General features: G+C 44.6%; 1 protein-coding gene across 5 annotated transcripts; it reads left to right on the top strand.

Moving 5' to 3' along the window:
• Positions 1-5603: 5603 nt before the first annotated feature.
• On the top strand, positions 5604-14354 carry MUL1 (mitochondrial E3 ubiquitin protein ligase 1). 5 transcript variants are annotated; one of them, XM_039509609.1, is made up of 5 exons: positions 5604-5718; positions 6533-6667; positions 7906-7993; positions 8927-9047; positions 12043-14354. In XM_039509609.1, the coding sequence occupies exons 2-5, from the start codon at positions 6545-6547 to the stop codon at positions 12770-12772; spliced, it is 1062 nt and encodes a 353-aa protein (XP_039365543.1). In that variant the 5' UTR covers positions 5604-5718; positions 6533-6544; the 3' UTR covers positions 12773-14354. The 5 variants fall into 5 exon arrangements, with proteins under 5 accessions (XP_039365543.1, XP_039365545.1, XP_039365542.1 ...); XM_039509611.1 differs by lacking the exon at positions 5604-5718 and adding an exon at positions 5778-5796; XM_039509608.1 differs by lacking the exon at positions 5604-5718 and adding an exon at positions 5803-5956.

Raw genomic sequence — 14354 nt, 5'->3', positions numbered from 1 at the left:
CTGTCCACACCACATCTGATTTATTTCAAAATGTCAGTGAATGTTCTCGGTATCATTGGCCATGGAAGACACACAGGGCCTCTTATATCTGGTTAGCAGGCCCAGGTGCTTTAACCAGATCTGTAATTGCCTACATATCAAATAACTGGTTGATGGCAGCTATGAACACCTTTCAGCACAACCCCCCACCCCCCATTGTCTCAATACAGTTTAAACACGGCGATACCCTAAATCAGGAGTTCTCAAACTTTTGTCCTGGTGATCCCTTTCACATAGCAAGCCTCTGAGTGCAACCCCCCTTATAAATTGAAAACACTTTTAAATATATTTAACACCATTATAAATGCTAGAGGCAAAGTGGGGTTTGGGGTGGAGGCTGAGTGCTTTCGACCCCCCATGTAATAACATCATGACCCCCCGAGGGGTCCCAACCCGTAGTTTGAGACCCCCTGTATTAAATGACTTCTCTCCCAGACAGAGAGAACTGAGTGGGGGGAAGGAAGGAGGCGATGGAGAGGTGATGGCCAGAGAGGGGGTGCACACAGAGCCTCTGGCATGGGGGAGAATGGAAGGTCCTGGTATGTGGGGAAAAGGAGGAATGGGGTCCACACAGAACCCCTGAGCGAGAGGTGGGGTTGCAGGGAATCTGTGAACTAGAGAGGAATGGGGGGAGTGGCATATAGGGAGCTCATGCGGTGTAACAGAGCGATGCCCTAGTTTTTATAGCCAGTGGGGACAGTTAACAGCACAGGGCTCCATCCACTGAGACATCCTTTCCTGAGCTCAGAAGGGCATTTAGACCAATGGATTCAGCACGGTTTAGGCTCCCATAAACCTCCTCTTCTGCCTTTCTCCTCCATCTTTCCTTTCTTTCCCTTCCCACTCCCCCTGCTTCCCCTTGCTTTTCCTATCTCCCCAATGTACCATTGTGGAGTTTTCTTTAAAGTGCAACACTCTTCTCTCATTAAAGCTGCAGCTCCCGGATGGAAAGAGATAGATGGCTCTGTACCTGGGGTCCTGCCTCCTCCTGCCACCGGGATCCAGACACTTCTGGACTGTGCCCCGGGATGTCTGTTGGAGGGGGAATTGAAATGATTAGCTCCCTGAAGCACAGTACAGTTACCAAACCATCATGGGAAGTAAAGGGAAGAATCTCTACCATGCCTTGCTCAAGGATTTGCAGACATGCTCCCTACAGAAGGTGTGTAAACGATGCAGTCCCTGGGTGGATGCTGCAGCACTCTTGGTAAATTAAAGTTAACTGGGTATTTGGTAACATAGGGCAGGAACTGGGTGTTCTTTCCTTTTCCATTCTCAGTAAGCTTCCTCTTTCTCCTCCTCCAATCTAAACAGGGTGAGGCGGCGAACAGCTGTTGCACTGGTGGCAGCACCAGGCTCCCACAAATCAGATCAGAGCCTGGTCAGTGGCACTGCACGGTTTCCGACGCTGCTCCAATCCTGATCTGGAGGGACGACTACCGCTAGGGTAGAAAGGTAGCTCAGCCCAAGCCTACATTACGGGCGCTACAGTGGCACACCGCTATGCAGCTTTACTGCCACCGTGTAAATGCCTTCTATGGTGATGGAAGGGGTTTTTCCATGGACATTGGTAATCCATCTCCCCGAGAGGGCCGGGGGCAGGTAGGTCTACAAAAGGCTAGGTATATTCTTCCATATACCTAGCCTCTTCTACACTGGAGGTTAGGTTAGCTTAACTACAGTGCTCGGGGGTATACATTTTTCAAATCCCGGAGTGCCATAGCTGTGTCAACCTAACTTTTAAGGGCAGATCAGGCCTAAGTGTCTAAGACCCATTCAGTTCTTTGCTCCTCCAATGAGTTAATGCTGTTTGTTTTGGGTGTTGTTGTGTGGACATCTATTCACCTGGAAACAGGCTGAGCACTGACAAACGCATCTAGATGTATAAAGTTTAAGGCCAGAAGGGACCACTGTGGCCATCTAGTCGGACCTCCTGCGTAACACAGGCCATAGTTTCCAACTAGTAATTCAGCTGCACTGAGCCTGGTAACCTGTGGTTGAACTAGAGCATCTCTCTTTTAAAGGACGTCCACTCTGGATTGAAAGTGACATAAAAGCTCTGGCTCAATTATTCCAGTGGCTAATGACCCTCACTGTTAAACATGTGTGCCCTCTTTCCACTTCATTTAGATCACTTTCTTCTGTGTTTCATATCTTGTCTGGGAGTTGGACATGGGGTGTGTAATTCTGGGAGAAACCTTTCAAACCCAGTTGCAACCTTCAGTCCAAGCAGCCCTGTTGAAGATGATGGGAGAGGAGAATGAAGGGTGGGGGAGGTCAGTATTGCATACAAATTGGCGCGTGGTAGTGGACAGGGCATGGGACGGGAGCTTAGGATTTTGGGCCAGCTTTGTGACTCACTTGCTATGAGACCCTGGATAAGTCACTAAGGGCCAAATTTGTAAAGGTGTTTAGGCATGTAAAGGTGCAGATAGATGCCTATGAGACTTAGGCACCTAACCTGCTTAAGAGGCTTTTGAAAATCGACTAGGGAATCTATCTGCATCTTTAGGTGCCTAAATACCTTTAAAAATCTGTCCCTTTGTCTCTCTATACCTCATTTCCCCTCTCTTAATTAAAAGGGCTAACTGTGGCTTTCCCTCCTTTGAGATCGACTCATAAAAAGTGCTCCATAGGCAACTTGTATTATCAGCAGTGGAAACATCACGGGGGCAGACCTCCTACTGTGACAGGTTGAGCCAACAGGAACCTTTGCACTGGGACTCGCTCTCTCTGAGAATGCAAGTGAAGTGCTTGATGACATCTAGCGGCCAATTACATTACACGTATATTCCCTATGGAGATCCAAGCAGCTCAGCGGTACCATAGCTGATTATATTCATCCTAGGAGTAGCTCAGTAGCTCAGATACTACGGTGATGGGTGCACTATAAGAAGCTCATTAGCAAAGAACTGAATATTATCGATATGCATATCCCAAGGAATCTGTCCCGGCCTCATTTCCTAGTTGAAGGAATTAGAGAAACTGGCTAGGTTCATTGCTTCTAACATTAATTAGACATGATCTACTCTTAAAACATATACTGGTATAGCTATGAGGGCTTTTATTGGCATAGTTAACGTGGTTCAGGAAGATGGTATTCCTACACCAGTAGAAAAACTCCTTCTGTTGGCATATGCTGTGTCTACACTAGGGGCCTATGCTGGCATAGGCTCTGTAGTGTAGACATAGTTTTTGCTCCTGTACTGTACTTTTTAGCTTCAGAGCACTGAATAAAAGACTAATTAGCATCATCATTCTCTGCTGCTGCTCAGCAAAAGAAATGTTCAGAATGGGTTTCTATTTTTTAATTAATTTGTTTTGTAAAATCATCTGAAGAAAAACGGGGAAGAACACCCCATGACCTGGTCCCTTTTGATATAATAGCGACTGGTGCAAGTTCCTTCTAGTGGAAAGCAATGGCCACGAGACGTTTGGAAGTATCTCCGACCTCCCACACTTCCCTCCTAGGATTGGCCATTCCCCTAAACATTAAACACTGAATGCAGTGGAGCCATCCCATCTTAGAAAACACATCCCATCCTTTCCACCACTAGCTCTTTCAAAGTTAAAGCCAGATTCTGCTTTTGCTATCAATGTGAGCATCTCACCATCTAGTGGACAGAAAGAAAGCAACACAGAAAATAACTTAATCAGCCTTGGAAATATTACATTTAATGGGACAAATTTTCTTCTTGATGAGCCCCTGAAACTTCTTCTATCAACCACACATGCGGCACTGATGGGAACAAAGAAGAGGTGCCGGTATGGTGACTGTGGTATAATTACATAGACAAGGTAGGTGAGGTTATATCTTTTCATAGAATCATAGAATCTCAAGGTTGGAAGGGACCTCAGGAGGTCATCTAGTCCAACCCCCTGCTCAAAGCAGGACCAATCCCCAACTAAATCATCCCAGCCAGGGCTTTGTCAAGCCTGACCTTAAAAACCTCTAAGGAATGAGATTCCACCACCTCCCTAGGTAACCCATTCCAGTTCTTCACCACCCTACTAGTGAAAAAGTTTTTCCTAATGTCCAACCTAAACCTCCCCCTCTGCAACTTGAGACCATTAGTCCTTGTTCTGTCATCTTCTACCACTGAGAACAGTCTAGATCCATCCTCTTTGGAACCCCCTTTCAGGTAGTTGAAAGCAGCTATCAAATCCCCCCTCATTCTTCTCTTCTGCAGACTAAACAATCCCAGTTCCCTCAGCCTCTCCTCATAAGTCATGTGCTCCAGCCCCCTAATCATTTTTGTTGCCATTTTTATTGGACCAGCTTCTCTCAGTGAAAGAGACAAGTTCTCAAGCTTGTACAGAACTCGTCTTCAAGTATAATTACATATATAGTTATAGATAAATAGATCTCCAAAGTGAAATTTTTCTGTCTTGAGGGTGACCTCCTCCCCAAAAATGCATTCAGGCCATGCGTTTCAAACTTGTGTGCCTAAATCCACATATGGACACCTGAGTAAGTGGCTTGATTTTCAAAGTTGCTGAGCACCCACAACTCCTATTGACTTCAGACTCCTTCCACAGGAGCTGTGCCTAGTGCTTCAGAAAATCAAGGCCACACATTGGTGAAGCACTGGAATGGGTTACCTAGGGAGGTGGTGGAATCTCCTTCCTTAGAGGTTTTTAAGGCTCAGCTTGACAAAGCCCTGGCTGGGATGATTTAGTTGAGGATTGGTCCTGCTTTGAGCAGGGGGTTGGACTAGATACCTCCTGAGGTCCCTTCCAACCCTGATATCCTATGGTTTAAATGCTTAAATATGGATTACTTAGGTGCCTAGCTGTTACTCCAACCACAGCTGAAAAACTGGCCCCAACCAATTGTGCAGTGCTATGCTGAATTCCACCCCCAAAGGCCTCTGCTCTTCAACAGTTGGTGAAGACTGCGCTAGGCATAAGTAGAATAAGCAATTGTTTAAGGTTCCAAGCAGCTCAAGGGCCCCCCAGTTTGACACACACACCCCCATACCATTCATCTTATTTAATGTGGAATTTTTAACAAGTGTATTTGTATGTGTTGTGTTGGTATGTTTTTTGGTCTGTGGAAATAATGCAATTTGTATATTTAGGGGAGTGGCTGAGGGGCAAGCAAGGCTCAGGATATTTCTGCTTCAGGCCCCCACTGGGCTAGGTACTGGCTCTTGGTGAAATGATTCCTGTTTGCAAAACTTTAGGATGAGAGGTGCTATGAAATGTATAAAGCAGTGTGGCCTACCAGACAGGACCCTGGGCTGAAGAGACCTGGGTTCTATTCCCAGCTCTCTGCCACCGGCCTGCTGGGTGACAGTAGGCAAGTTGCTTTCCCCCTGCATGCCTCAGTTTCCCCAGCTGTAAAAAGGGGCTGATGGCACCGCCTTCCTTTGGGAAGTGCTGTGAGAGCCACTCATGGGAAGCCCTAGCTAAGAGGCAGGGATCATGGAGGCTCTAAGTCATGCACACAGATGAGGGGCAGAGCTGGGAAGAGAAGCCCTGACCCTGGCTCCCCTCCCCAGAGGGAGGCACAGCTGGGGCCATGCAGAAAGGCGGGCTCCAGCCTGTCTCTCTAGCCCTAGAGGAAAGCAGGGAGTCTCTGTCTCAGAGGGGTGGGGGAGTGGAGGACCCCGCGTGTCTCCTCTAGCCCCACTCTCTATGCTCCCGATTCAACTCTATGCTGCTCGCGGATAGAGTGTAGGCGCTGACGTCATCAGGCCGCGCCGGAAGGGGAAGGGGAAGGGACAGGGACAGGCTTGGCTAGGGCGGGGTGGGGTGAGTGTCCTTCCCTGGCACGGGGCAGGGGAGCCCCGGGAGGAGGCAGCGGCCGAGGGCGTCATACGGGGGGGCAGGCCCTGGAAGGGGTTCGCCCCCTCCCCCCCGGGCTGCGGGGGGGCGCGCGCTGGGTGCATTAGGAGAGGACGCTGGCGGCGGGGTGAGGGATGGGGAAGAGAAGGTAGGGGGTGGGGCTAGGAGGGGGTGTTTGCGGGGGTGGGGCAGAGTAGGGCTACCGGGGGGTGTTTGCGGGGGTGTAGGGGAGAGTAGGGCTAGGGGGGGGTGTTTGGAGCTAGGAGGGAAGTTTTGGGGGGTGGGACAGGTAGGACGGGGCGGGGACCTGCCTGTCCATTGGTCACATTTGGATTTCCCAGACGCTAGTGCTCAGCCCTGACTGCTCTCCTCACCTCGCCCTCCTGCCACCATCCCTATAAAGTAAATAGCTGACATCAGCCCTGCTTTTTCTTGTGCTTATACAGTGCACACCTGCTGACTCTCCCTTGTTGCCAGGAGCTATCAGCTTCTGCCTTAAATTATCCCTCTTGCTTCCTGAACTGCTTTCTGGTACCTCTCCCCCCTCCCCATGGCTCAATGCTTCTGGCTCAGATTGAGACCATTGTAAATCCTTTTCCTTCATGAGGTCTGTTCCTCCCCTCAAAAGCACGATCACAGGAAAGTCTCTTAATAACCTGATCATTACTGTAACCTTTTTATTTTTTAAATATGTTTGAACTAGATCTAAATTGCGATGATGGAAAGTGGGGGGCGGCCTTCAACTGGCCAGCTTATACTGCTGGCCACCAGTTCGGCTGTCACGGCAATTCTGTACTCCATTTACAGGCAGAAATCTAAAGTTGCTCACAGCCTCAAGGTCAGTTGTGTGATATTTTTATTTTATTAGTGAAAAGTACTAACTTTACAGTTTGGTGTGCAACACTGTAGCACAATCATAGGTTAGAAACTCCATATAAAAGAATAGAGTGTTCTGATGAGGAAATATTTGGTTCATTTGGAGATGTTTTTTCTCTTAATTGAATATTTCATGTCTTTATTTGGCGGTAGAGTGTGTTGTTAGTGCTTCATTTGTTTGACGGTGCAGTATTTATCCTGTTCCCAGGAGTGTTCCCCCTTTATATATTTTTTTTTCCAGTATTTTAAAACTGGTTCAGGGATTGCTTCACTGTAATAGCTTAAACTAACTAGTATGATAAGCATGTTTGGAGGTGTTTTGTTAGATTAACATGATACACTTATGATAGCAAGTAATTCCCACTGGTGATTTAAGATAGAACACTAGACTGGGACTTAGGTGACCTGGGTTCTGTTCCTGATTCTGCTACTGACCGGCTGGGTGAGCTTGGGGAAGTCAGTTCACTGATCTGTGCTTTAGTTTTCCATCTGTAAAATGGGGATAATGATACGGACATCTTTTGTAGAGTGCCTTGAAGTCTACTGAGGAAAAACACTAGATAAGAGTAAAGTTGTCCTATTAAAACTATGGAGGAAAAAGACTTAATATAGTTAGGCTTGGCAGAATTCTATTTTTTGTATTTTCACAATTTTGACAGATAATATTGATGTTTATTTTAAAACTTTTTTTTAATTTTTATCAATTTAAATTTTCACAGTTGTGGGAAATTGTGGAGGGACCAGGCAATAATTATTTAATGACAGTAGATATTGAGATTCAAAAAGTTCAAGCTTTGTAACTTAAAACACATATTGTCAACATCACATGCCAAAATATACAAAGTAAATATCCTTAAATCAAGCTCTAATAATTTCTCAAGCAGCATTTTTCTTACTTTGCCTATCTGTAAATTTTGATATTCTCGATGGAAATATTATTTTTTGTCAATTTGTATGTGTGTGGTGAAATTGACATTTACCAATAAAAACCTAACGCTCCCAAGACTAAATATAGTGCTTATTGTAAATTAGCACTGAACTGACCCCTATTCCTCAAAACCCTCTTTTCCCCACCCCCAAGTTTATCTGCACAACACGGTCTTTAGAAATTAGTCATAAGTGAGAAGTCTTTCTTACATCTGTTTCATAACGCACATTTAGTCTATAACTACTGATACATCGGGCTCTTTTTTTATGTAGGGAGCAAAACAAGTGAATCTAGATCAAGACTTGAAGAACATACTTATGGAAGCACCAGGAAAATGTGTCCCATATGCAGTTATTGAAGGTATTGTGCAGAAGTGCCTGGGTTGCTAAAGGGTTATAAATATAGCTTCCAATCTTTTCCATTTCACCTTCCCTTCTTCTAAGAAAATAACTTTTCTCCAGCATCTCTGATACTGGGTCAGGTAGCTAAAGTAGAGGTTGGTCGAGAAAACATCGAACCATCCAACAAAACTCACAAGGATAATGACGTTCCATTTCAAGCAGTAGGCTCAGCACATACATGTACAAAATAGTTCCTAATGTTTCCCGTGGTTTCTGTCTAATCCCAAACAAGTCCTTACATTAAATGACCTCCATTAGAATAGAAAGTCAGGCAGTCTCCCTAGAATAGTGTGTCTGTTTCCTTGCCTAGCCTATATCCACCTCCTGACCCTCTAGACCGGTGGTTCTCAAACTAGGGCCGCCGCTTGTTCAGGGAAAGCCCCTGGCAGGCCGGGCCTGTTTGTTTACCTGCTGTGTCCGCAGGTCCAGCCGATCACAGCTCCCACTGGCCGCGGTTCACCGCTCCAGGCCAATGGGGGCTGCAGGAAGCGGTGTGGGCCAAGGGCCACCCTTCCTGCAGCCCCCATTGGCTTGGAGCGGCGAATGGCAGCCAGTGGGAGCCCTGATCGGCTGAACCTGCGGGCGCGGCAGGTAAACAAACCGGCTTGGCCTGCCAGAGGCTTTCCCTGAACAAGCGTCAGCCCTCGTTTGAGAACCACTGCTCTAGATCTTATTCTAGTTCTTCATCTGGGACAGTTGCTGACAATTGAAAGCACTAATTCTCTTCTTCTTATACTTTTAGCTTGTCTATCCCAGTCTTCCTTTGTTGCATAACAGGGTTAACTCTGGCATTACTAATTTTATATGTATTTATTATACATATCATTTTTATTAATGGTTAACAAATATATAGCCTTTAAAATTCTTGGTTAAATAGTTCTGTATCTTTCAGGTGTTGTGCGGTCTGTTAAGGAAACTCTCAACAGCCAATTTGTGGACAATTGCAAGGGGGTAGTTCAGAGGCTGACACTCCAGGAGCATAAAATGGTGTGGAATCGAACAACCCATATCTGGTATGTCTACGTCTCTTCTTGAAAAGATCCAGACATCTGTGCTCCCCCTGTTGGCTTTATGATGAAGACAGCTGCCAAAGAAAGTAATTGGGTATTGAATTTGGTGAGATAATTTAGTGGTGTGATTTCATTTGGTCATGAAGTCTACTGAATAATGCAGGAGTTTGACCGTGAACTAGATTTTGTAGCTCAGTTTACTTGATGGGAGAGGCAACTATAGGGCAATTCCTTCCATATAAAATAGCCTGTAACCCAAGGTTACTTAGTAACTAGTTGGCTGGGTATTTTGTTTTCCATGAATTATGGATGCTGTTTCAAAACCAGACAAATATTATTGTGTTGGATTTGAATGGACATGAGAGTTATTCAACAATTAAAATGGTCTAGTCGGTATTTGGGTGGGTTACTGATCAGTTTTGAACCAAGGCTCCAGTGTAGATTGTCAGACTCTTTTCGTTGCTGGTAATGCTGTCATTCAGATCGAACTGTAACCACTTGGCTACTGGAGGTCAAATGACACTTTCCATGAGCAGTAATATTGTTAACTTTGGTGTCCTAGCCAAATTCCATTTATTTTGGCTCCTTAAATTTTTTCTGCTGTGAACATTGGGTATGATGGTAACTGGTGTGTAATATTGCTGTGCAGTGTTAACCAGCTGCTGCCAGGGCCAGCTCCAGGCACCAGCGAAGAAAGCAGGTGCTTGGGGTGGCCAATCAAAAGGGGCAACGTGTCTGGGTCTTCGGCGGCGGGTCCCTCAGTCCTTCTCTTCCTCTTTGAGCGGCCACCGAAGTGCCGCTGAAGAGGAAGAGAGGGAGCGAAGGACCCACCGCCGAATTGCCTCAGAAGAATGAAGCCGCGCAATTGAGTTGCTGCCGAAGTGCTGCCAATCGGCTTTTTTTTTTGCTTCGCCGCTCGAGGCGGCAAAAAGACTGGAGCCAGCCCTGGTTGCTGTGATCGAACTCAGAGGTGAATATGTTTCAGTGTGGGGTGAAGTCATTCCTATACATCAAGTTTGTAAATCCCTTAAAGTGTGTATATATTGAAGGTGCATGTGCATGTCATGGATACTTTTTAGTAAGATTTAACATCTTCCATCCCATTCCCTATATTAAATCCTTCTTTAGGAGCTGAAAACTTCCCTCTCTCAAATCCATTTTCTATTTCTTTTTTTCTTTTCCCTTGAGGTGAGCAGGGTAGAGTGTGTTGATGGTGGTAATTGGGAAGGAAGACACCTGTAAACACTCACTTTCTTTACAAATTAATGTAAATAGGTCAGTTTTTTGGGCCTGCCAACTTTATTTGTTCCCTTTAATAGCTAGTGCAGGTGCAATTTACACAATTTACACAATTTGTTTTGTGAGGTTTTTTAACATCATCTGTGATGCATTTGTTTTTAATTCCTTGGCAATCGAGTGGTGGGAATGGCAAAGCCTTAAGGTAGTGTGGATTATTATTAGCAGTGGCAACAACAACAATCTGAGCCTCATAGAGCATCCCTCACCAAGTCTGAATGCTGTTCAATAAAATCATAAAAAATCAGTGATGGTGAACTGAAGTGGGCAGCAAACAGTCACGTCCTTAACCTACTTTAGAATTCTATTGCACGTTAGCAGTTGTTTACATCAGGGAGGGTATTTCACTCTGTAAGCGTGAGGAGAGCTGTTATTACAAGCCCTTGGTCACCACCCCAAAGTTTCAAGATTGGGCAACTTTACATAACTAGTCTAATCAGAGAATGCATGAAACTATTGGGTGTAGGAAACAAGTGTCATTTGGGGTAGAAGGCATTCTCCCAAAAGCCTTATAAACTAAAATCACTGCAGAATTCATGGAGGTGCCTGCGTAAAGATTTCAAGATCACGATGTGTTGTGACCCTCATGTAGCTGGCAAAATAATGGAAAATAGGGAATTAATCCAACTTAGCTAGTTTAAGAGCATTTGTCAACAGCTGTAAATTGTTCATATTGAACAATGGTCATAACCTGGCAAAATTCCCCAGATGTTAAAATGAGTTCTTAATAATAGACCTACAGTATAATTCAAATGATAAATCAGGTGAGAACATGATTCCCGGACTCAGTACCCGGAGAAGGAATCGGAAGTCGTATTGTCAAATGAACCTGCTGAAACCAGATCATTGCTCTACTCTCTGAGCCTAAACAAAGCCTCAGTCAAATGGGGTAATACTTATTAAAATTGCTTATGTGCCTTGCAGTGCTTCTTGCCACACAACAATTTGTCAAAGGTGGAAACCCATTTGGAAGATTAGGTATGTCTGAGTGTCGTCTTCTTGCCAGGGGAAGTGTGGTGTCTGCTTCCTTATAATGGAGCTAAGCAGAAGTGTGAGAATACAAAAGAGGGGCCTAATACAGATTCCCCAGGCAACACTGCTACAGAAAGAAAAAGCTTTACGGTTATTTTGACCTAGAGAAACTTTGGTAGGACATGTAAAAAAAGGATTCAGCTAATACCAGTGCTTTGCCTGAAAGCCCTGTTATGGCACACTAATATAAAGGAGGGATTTTTCAAGAGGATCAAATGCTGCAGAAACTTTAAATGGCTCCAGTAGTGTGAATTAACGTAATATTTTGTTCTTTAGCACTTTTTGTCTACGGACCTCAAAGTGCTTTTCAAGCATTAATTAGCTGAGCCTCACAACACTGTAGTATGCTACTGTCAGGTATGTGAGAGGAAGGATGCTTTGTTGATTTAACTTATGTAGGGTTAGGTGCTGCTAAAGATTTTTTTTTTCCTGGCTGTAGATAAAATTAGTCAACTTTCAGTGCATCTTTTGAAGACTTTTTAACCTCTTATAGAAGAGTAGAGGGCTCGAAGATGGTGTGTTTACAACAAAGCAGATTAAACACCTATTTCATGGCTAGTCTTTAATTAGGGTTAAGTGGCTTGTGTTTTTGCTTGTCATGTGTTCCAGCTGATGGCAAAACGGCTATGCCTGCATTTGCTTTATTTCTCGCTCACTTGTCCTCCACCAGGAATGACTGTGAAAAGATCATCCACCAGAGAACCAATGCAACACCCTTTGACTTGGTGCCTCACGAGGACAGTGCCAACGTCGCAGTAAGGGTGGTAAAGCCCCTGGATTCTGCAGAACTCAGCTTGGAGACGGTGTACGAAAAGTTCCATCCCTCTATTCAGTCCTTCACGGATGTGATTGGCCACTACATTAGCGGCGAACGTCCCAAAGGCATCCAAGAAACTGAAGAGATGCTGAAGGTCGGAGCAACGTTAACGGGAGTGGGAGAGTTGGTCCTAGACAACAACATTATCAAGCTGCAGCCCCCCAAGCAAGGGTTGCAGTTTTATCTGAGCAGCCTGGATTTTGACTCCTTGCTGAAGAAGCAAGAATCAAATGTCAAACTCTGGAAAATCCTGACGGTCATTTTCGGCTTTGCCACCTGTGCCACACTCTTCTTCATTCTGCGGAAGCAGTACCGGCAGTTTCGGGAAAAGCAGCGCCTGAAACAAATGCAAGATGAATTCAGGCAGACTCAGGAGCAGCTAAGGCATGACATGAACACGGAGGGTGGGGAGACTGTAAAAAACGCCTGTGTCGTCTGTCTGAGTAACATGAAATCATGTGTCTTTCTCGAGTGTGGGCACGTCTGCTCCTGTGACGAGTGCTACCAGGCACTTCCAGACCCAAAGAAATGCCCTATTTGTAGGCAGGCAATTTCTAGGGTGGTTCCTTTATATAACAGCTAAACGGTCATGGCTTTGGAGCAATTTGCAAAAACGTTTCCCCTCTTAAGGGGTTTTCTCAAGTCCTGGTTGGCCTGTCTGACAACTTGGGCAGGTGCTGTTCCGGGGAAGGGGGGGATTTGTTGGGAGAAGAGTGAGCGCGTGAGACTGCCTTGTGATCCAAAATGCAACAGTAGAATTTTACTGCAGGGGCAGAACTGACATAAAGGTTATAACTTAATCAAGAACTGGCCCTAAAGGGAGCAAATCCAGCTAATGAATGCATTGAGTTTCCTTTAGACTGCACCTCGTAGACTTTGAGGATGGTTTTTGCAGTCTCTAGAAATGAAGTTTTTGTTTAGATGGTGAGTTAATGTTTCTCTTTCTGCACTTCTAATCCCTTGTGTTTATTACAGTTGGTATCTACATATCTTTTGATTTTTGTACTTTCTGTTATTGGTTTATTGTAACTGGATCTGCAGTCACTGTAGGTTTAGTTTGATCTCACTTGATTTCAGTGTCTGAAATATCTGGGCTAGAAAAAGCTTTAGTCTGAGATTGCCTTTAGACTGCCGGATTAAAGTGATGCTGTCAAGTAGTTCTAGGGCCTGAATTTAGCATTAGGGATTTTTTAAGGGCTTTTACAAAGCCTCATATGAATGGAAATATTTTCAAGAAAGACTGTATTTAATTAGAGTGAGCAGTTACGTTCCCATTGCCCTCTCCTTGTTCTCCTGCCGCCACCACAAAACATATGGGGTTGTTCGTTAAACCTTTCTCGGCAGCATTGGAAATCCATATACGACTGCGTCATTCTAGCACACGGAAACCAGGCAGTGAAAATCGCCTGTCTGGCTTCATTGTCCAAGCTTGAGTCGGATGCAAAAAGAAAAGTAAATTTGACTTAGATTATTAAAACTAAACAAATCTTAAAGTGGTGGTGGTAGAGCAGGTAAGAAATTTCCTTTCTCATGAGTTTTTATTTTGACAATGTCCCTTCTTTTAGTAGGTGAGACTGGTAGTGATGTCAGGCTAGAAACTGGGATGGAGATGACGGATGGGATTGTTATTTGGGCTTTTGGAATCTGACTCTCAAAGTTTCTGTCTCTGCCCACGAGTTCAGAATAAATGTTGCTACTTCCCAGCAATAGAACAGTAAGCAATAAGAGAACAGCACTCCTCTGCAGCCTTGTGTTATGTTGTATGTATTTCTTTTGCTTTCTGTTTGTTCTGACACATACACAAATTGGCCAAGCAGCGTCATGACAATAGACAGTATATGGTGTCGGAGAAAACTCTACTTCCACAATGGTTATAAAGTAAAATCTTGAGTGGGATTAGATTTTTTTTTTAATGTACTTTATAATACACCGTTATGCCTTCTTTCTTCCTTTGATTTAACATTCTGATTTCATGTGTGGTGGTGAACCACAGAGTGCTAGTCACCCTCAGTACTATCTCACAACATTTGTGAAACAAAGGGGTGCATTGCATATTTGTTCATTGACCACAACATAAAGGAAAGCTTTGTTGATACTCCTGTACGCCTCTTTATTTCGTACTAATATTTGTATATTAGAAATAAATGTTTATCTGCAAAAAGAAA

The sequence above is a fragment of the Mauremys reevesii genome, linkage group 21 (assembly GCF_016161935.1).
Source record: "Mauremys reevesii isolate NIE-2019 linkage group 21, ASM1616193v1, whole genome shotgun sequence".
NCBI classification, from domain to species: domain Eukaryota; kingdom Metazoa; phylum Chordata; order Testudines; family Geoemydidae; genus Mauremys; species Mauremys reevesii.
Note: the sequence above shows the minus strand (reverse complement) of the source record. Positions and strands in the feature narration are given on the sequence as shown.

What these genes read in the sequence shown, in the direction of transcription:
- MUL1 (XM_039509609.1), top strand. Translation starts at nt 6,545, where the DNA reads ATGATGGAAAGTGGGGGGCGGCCTTCAACTGGCCAGCTTATACTGCTG. An exon ending in AAGTTGCTCACAGCCTCAAG is followed by an intron (nt 6,668 to 7,905) that starts GTCAGTTGTGTG and finishes TTTTTTATGTAG; the next exon opens with GGAGCAAAACAAGTGAATCT. An exon ending in AATCGAACAACCCATATCTG is followed by an intron (nt 9,048 to 12,042) that starts GTATGTCTACGT and finishes GTCCTCCACCAG; the next exon opens with GAATGACTGTGAAAAGATCA.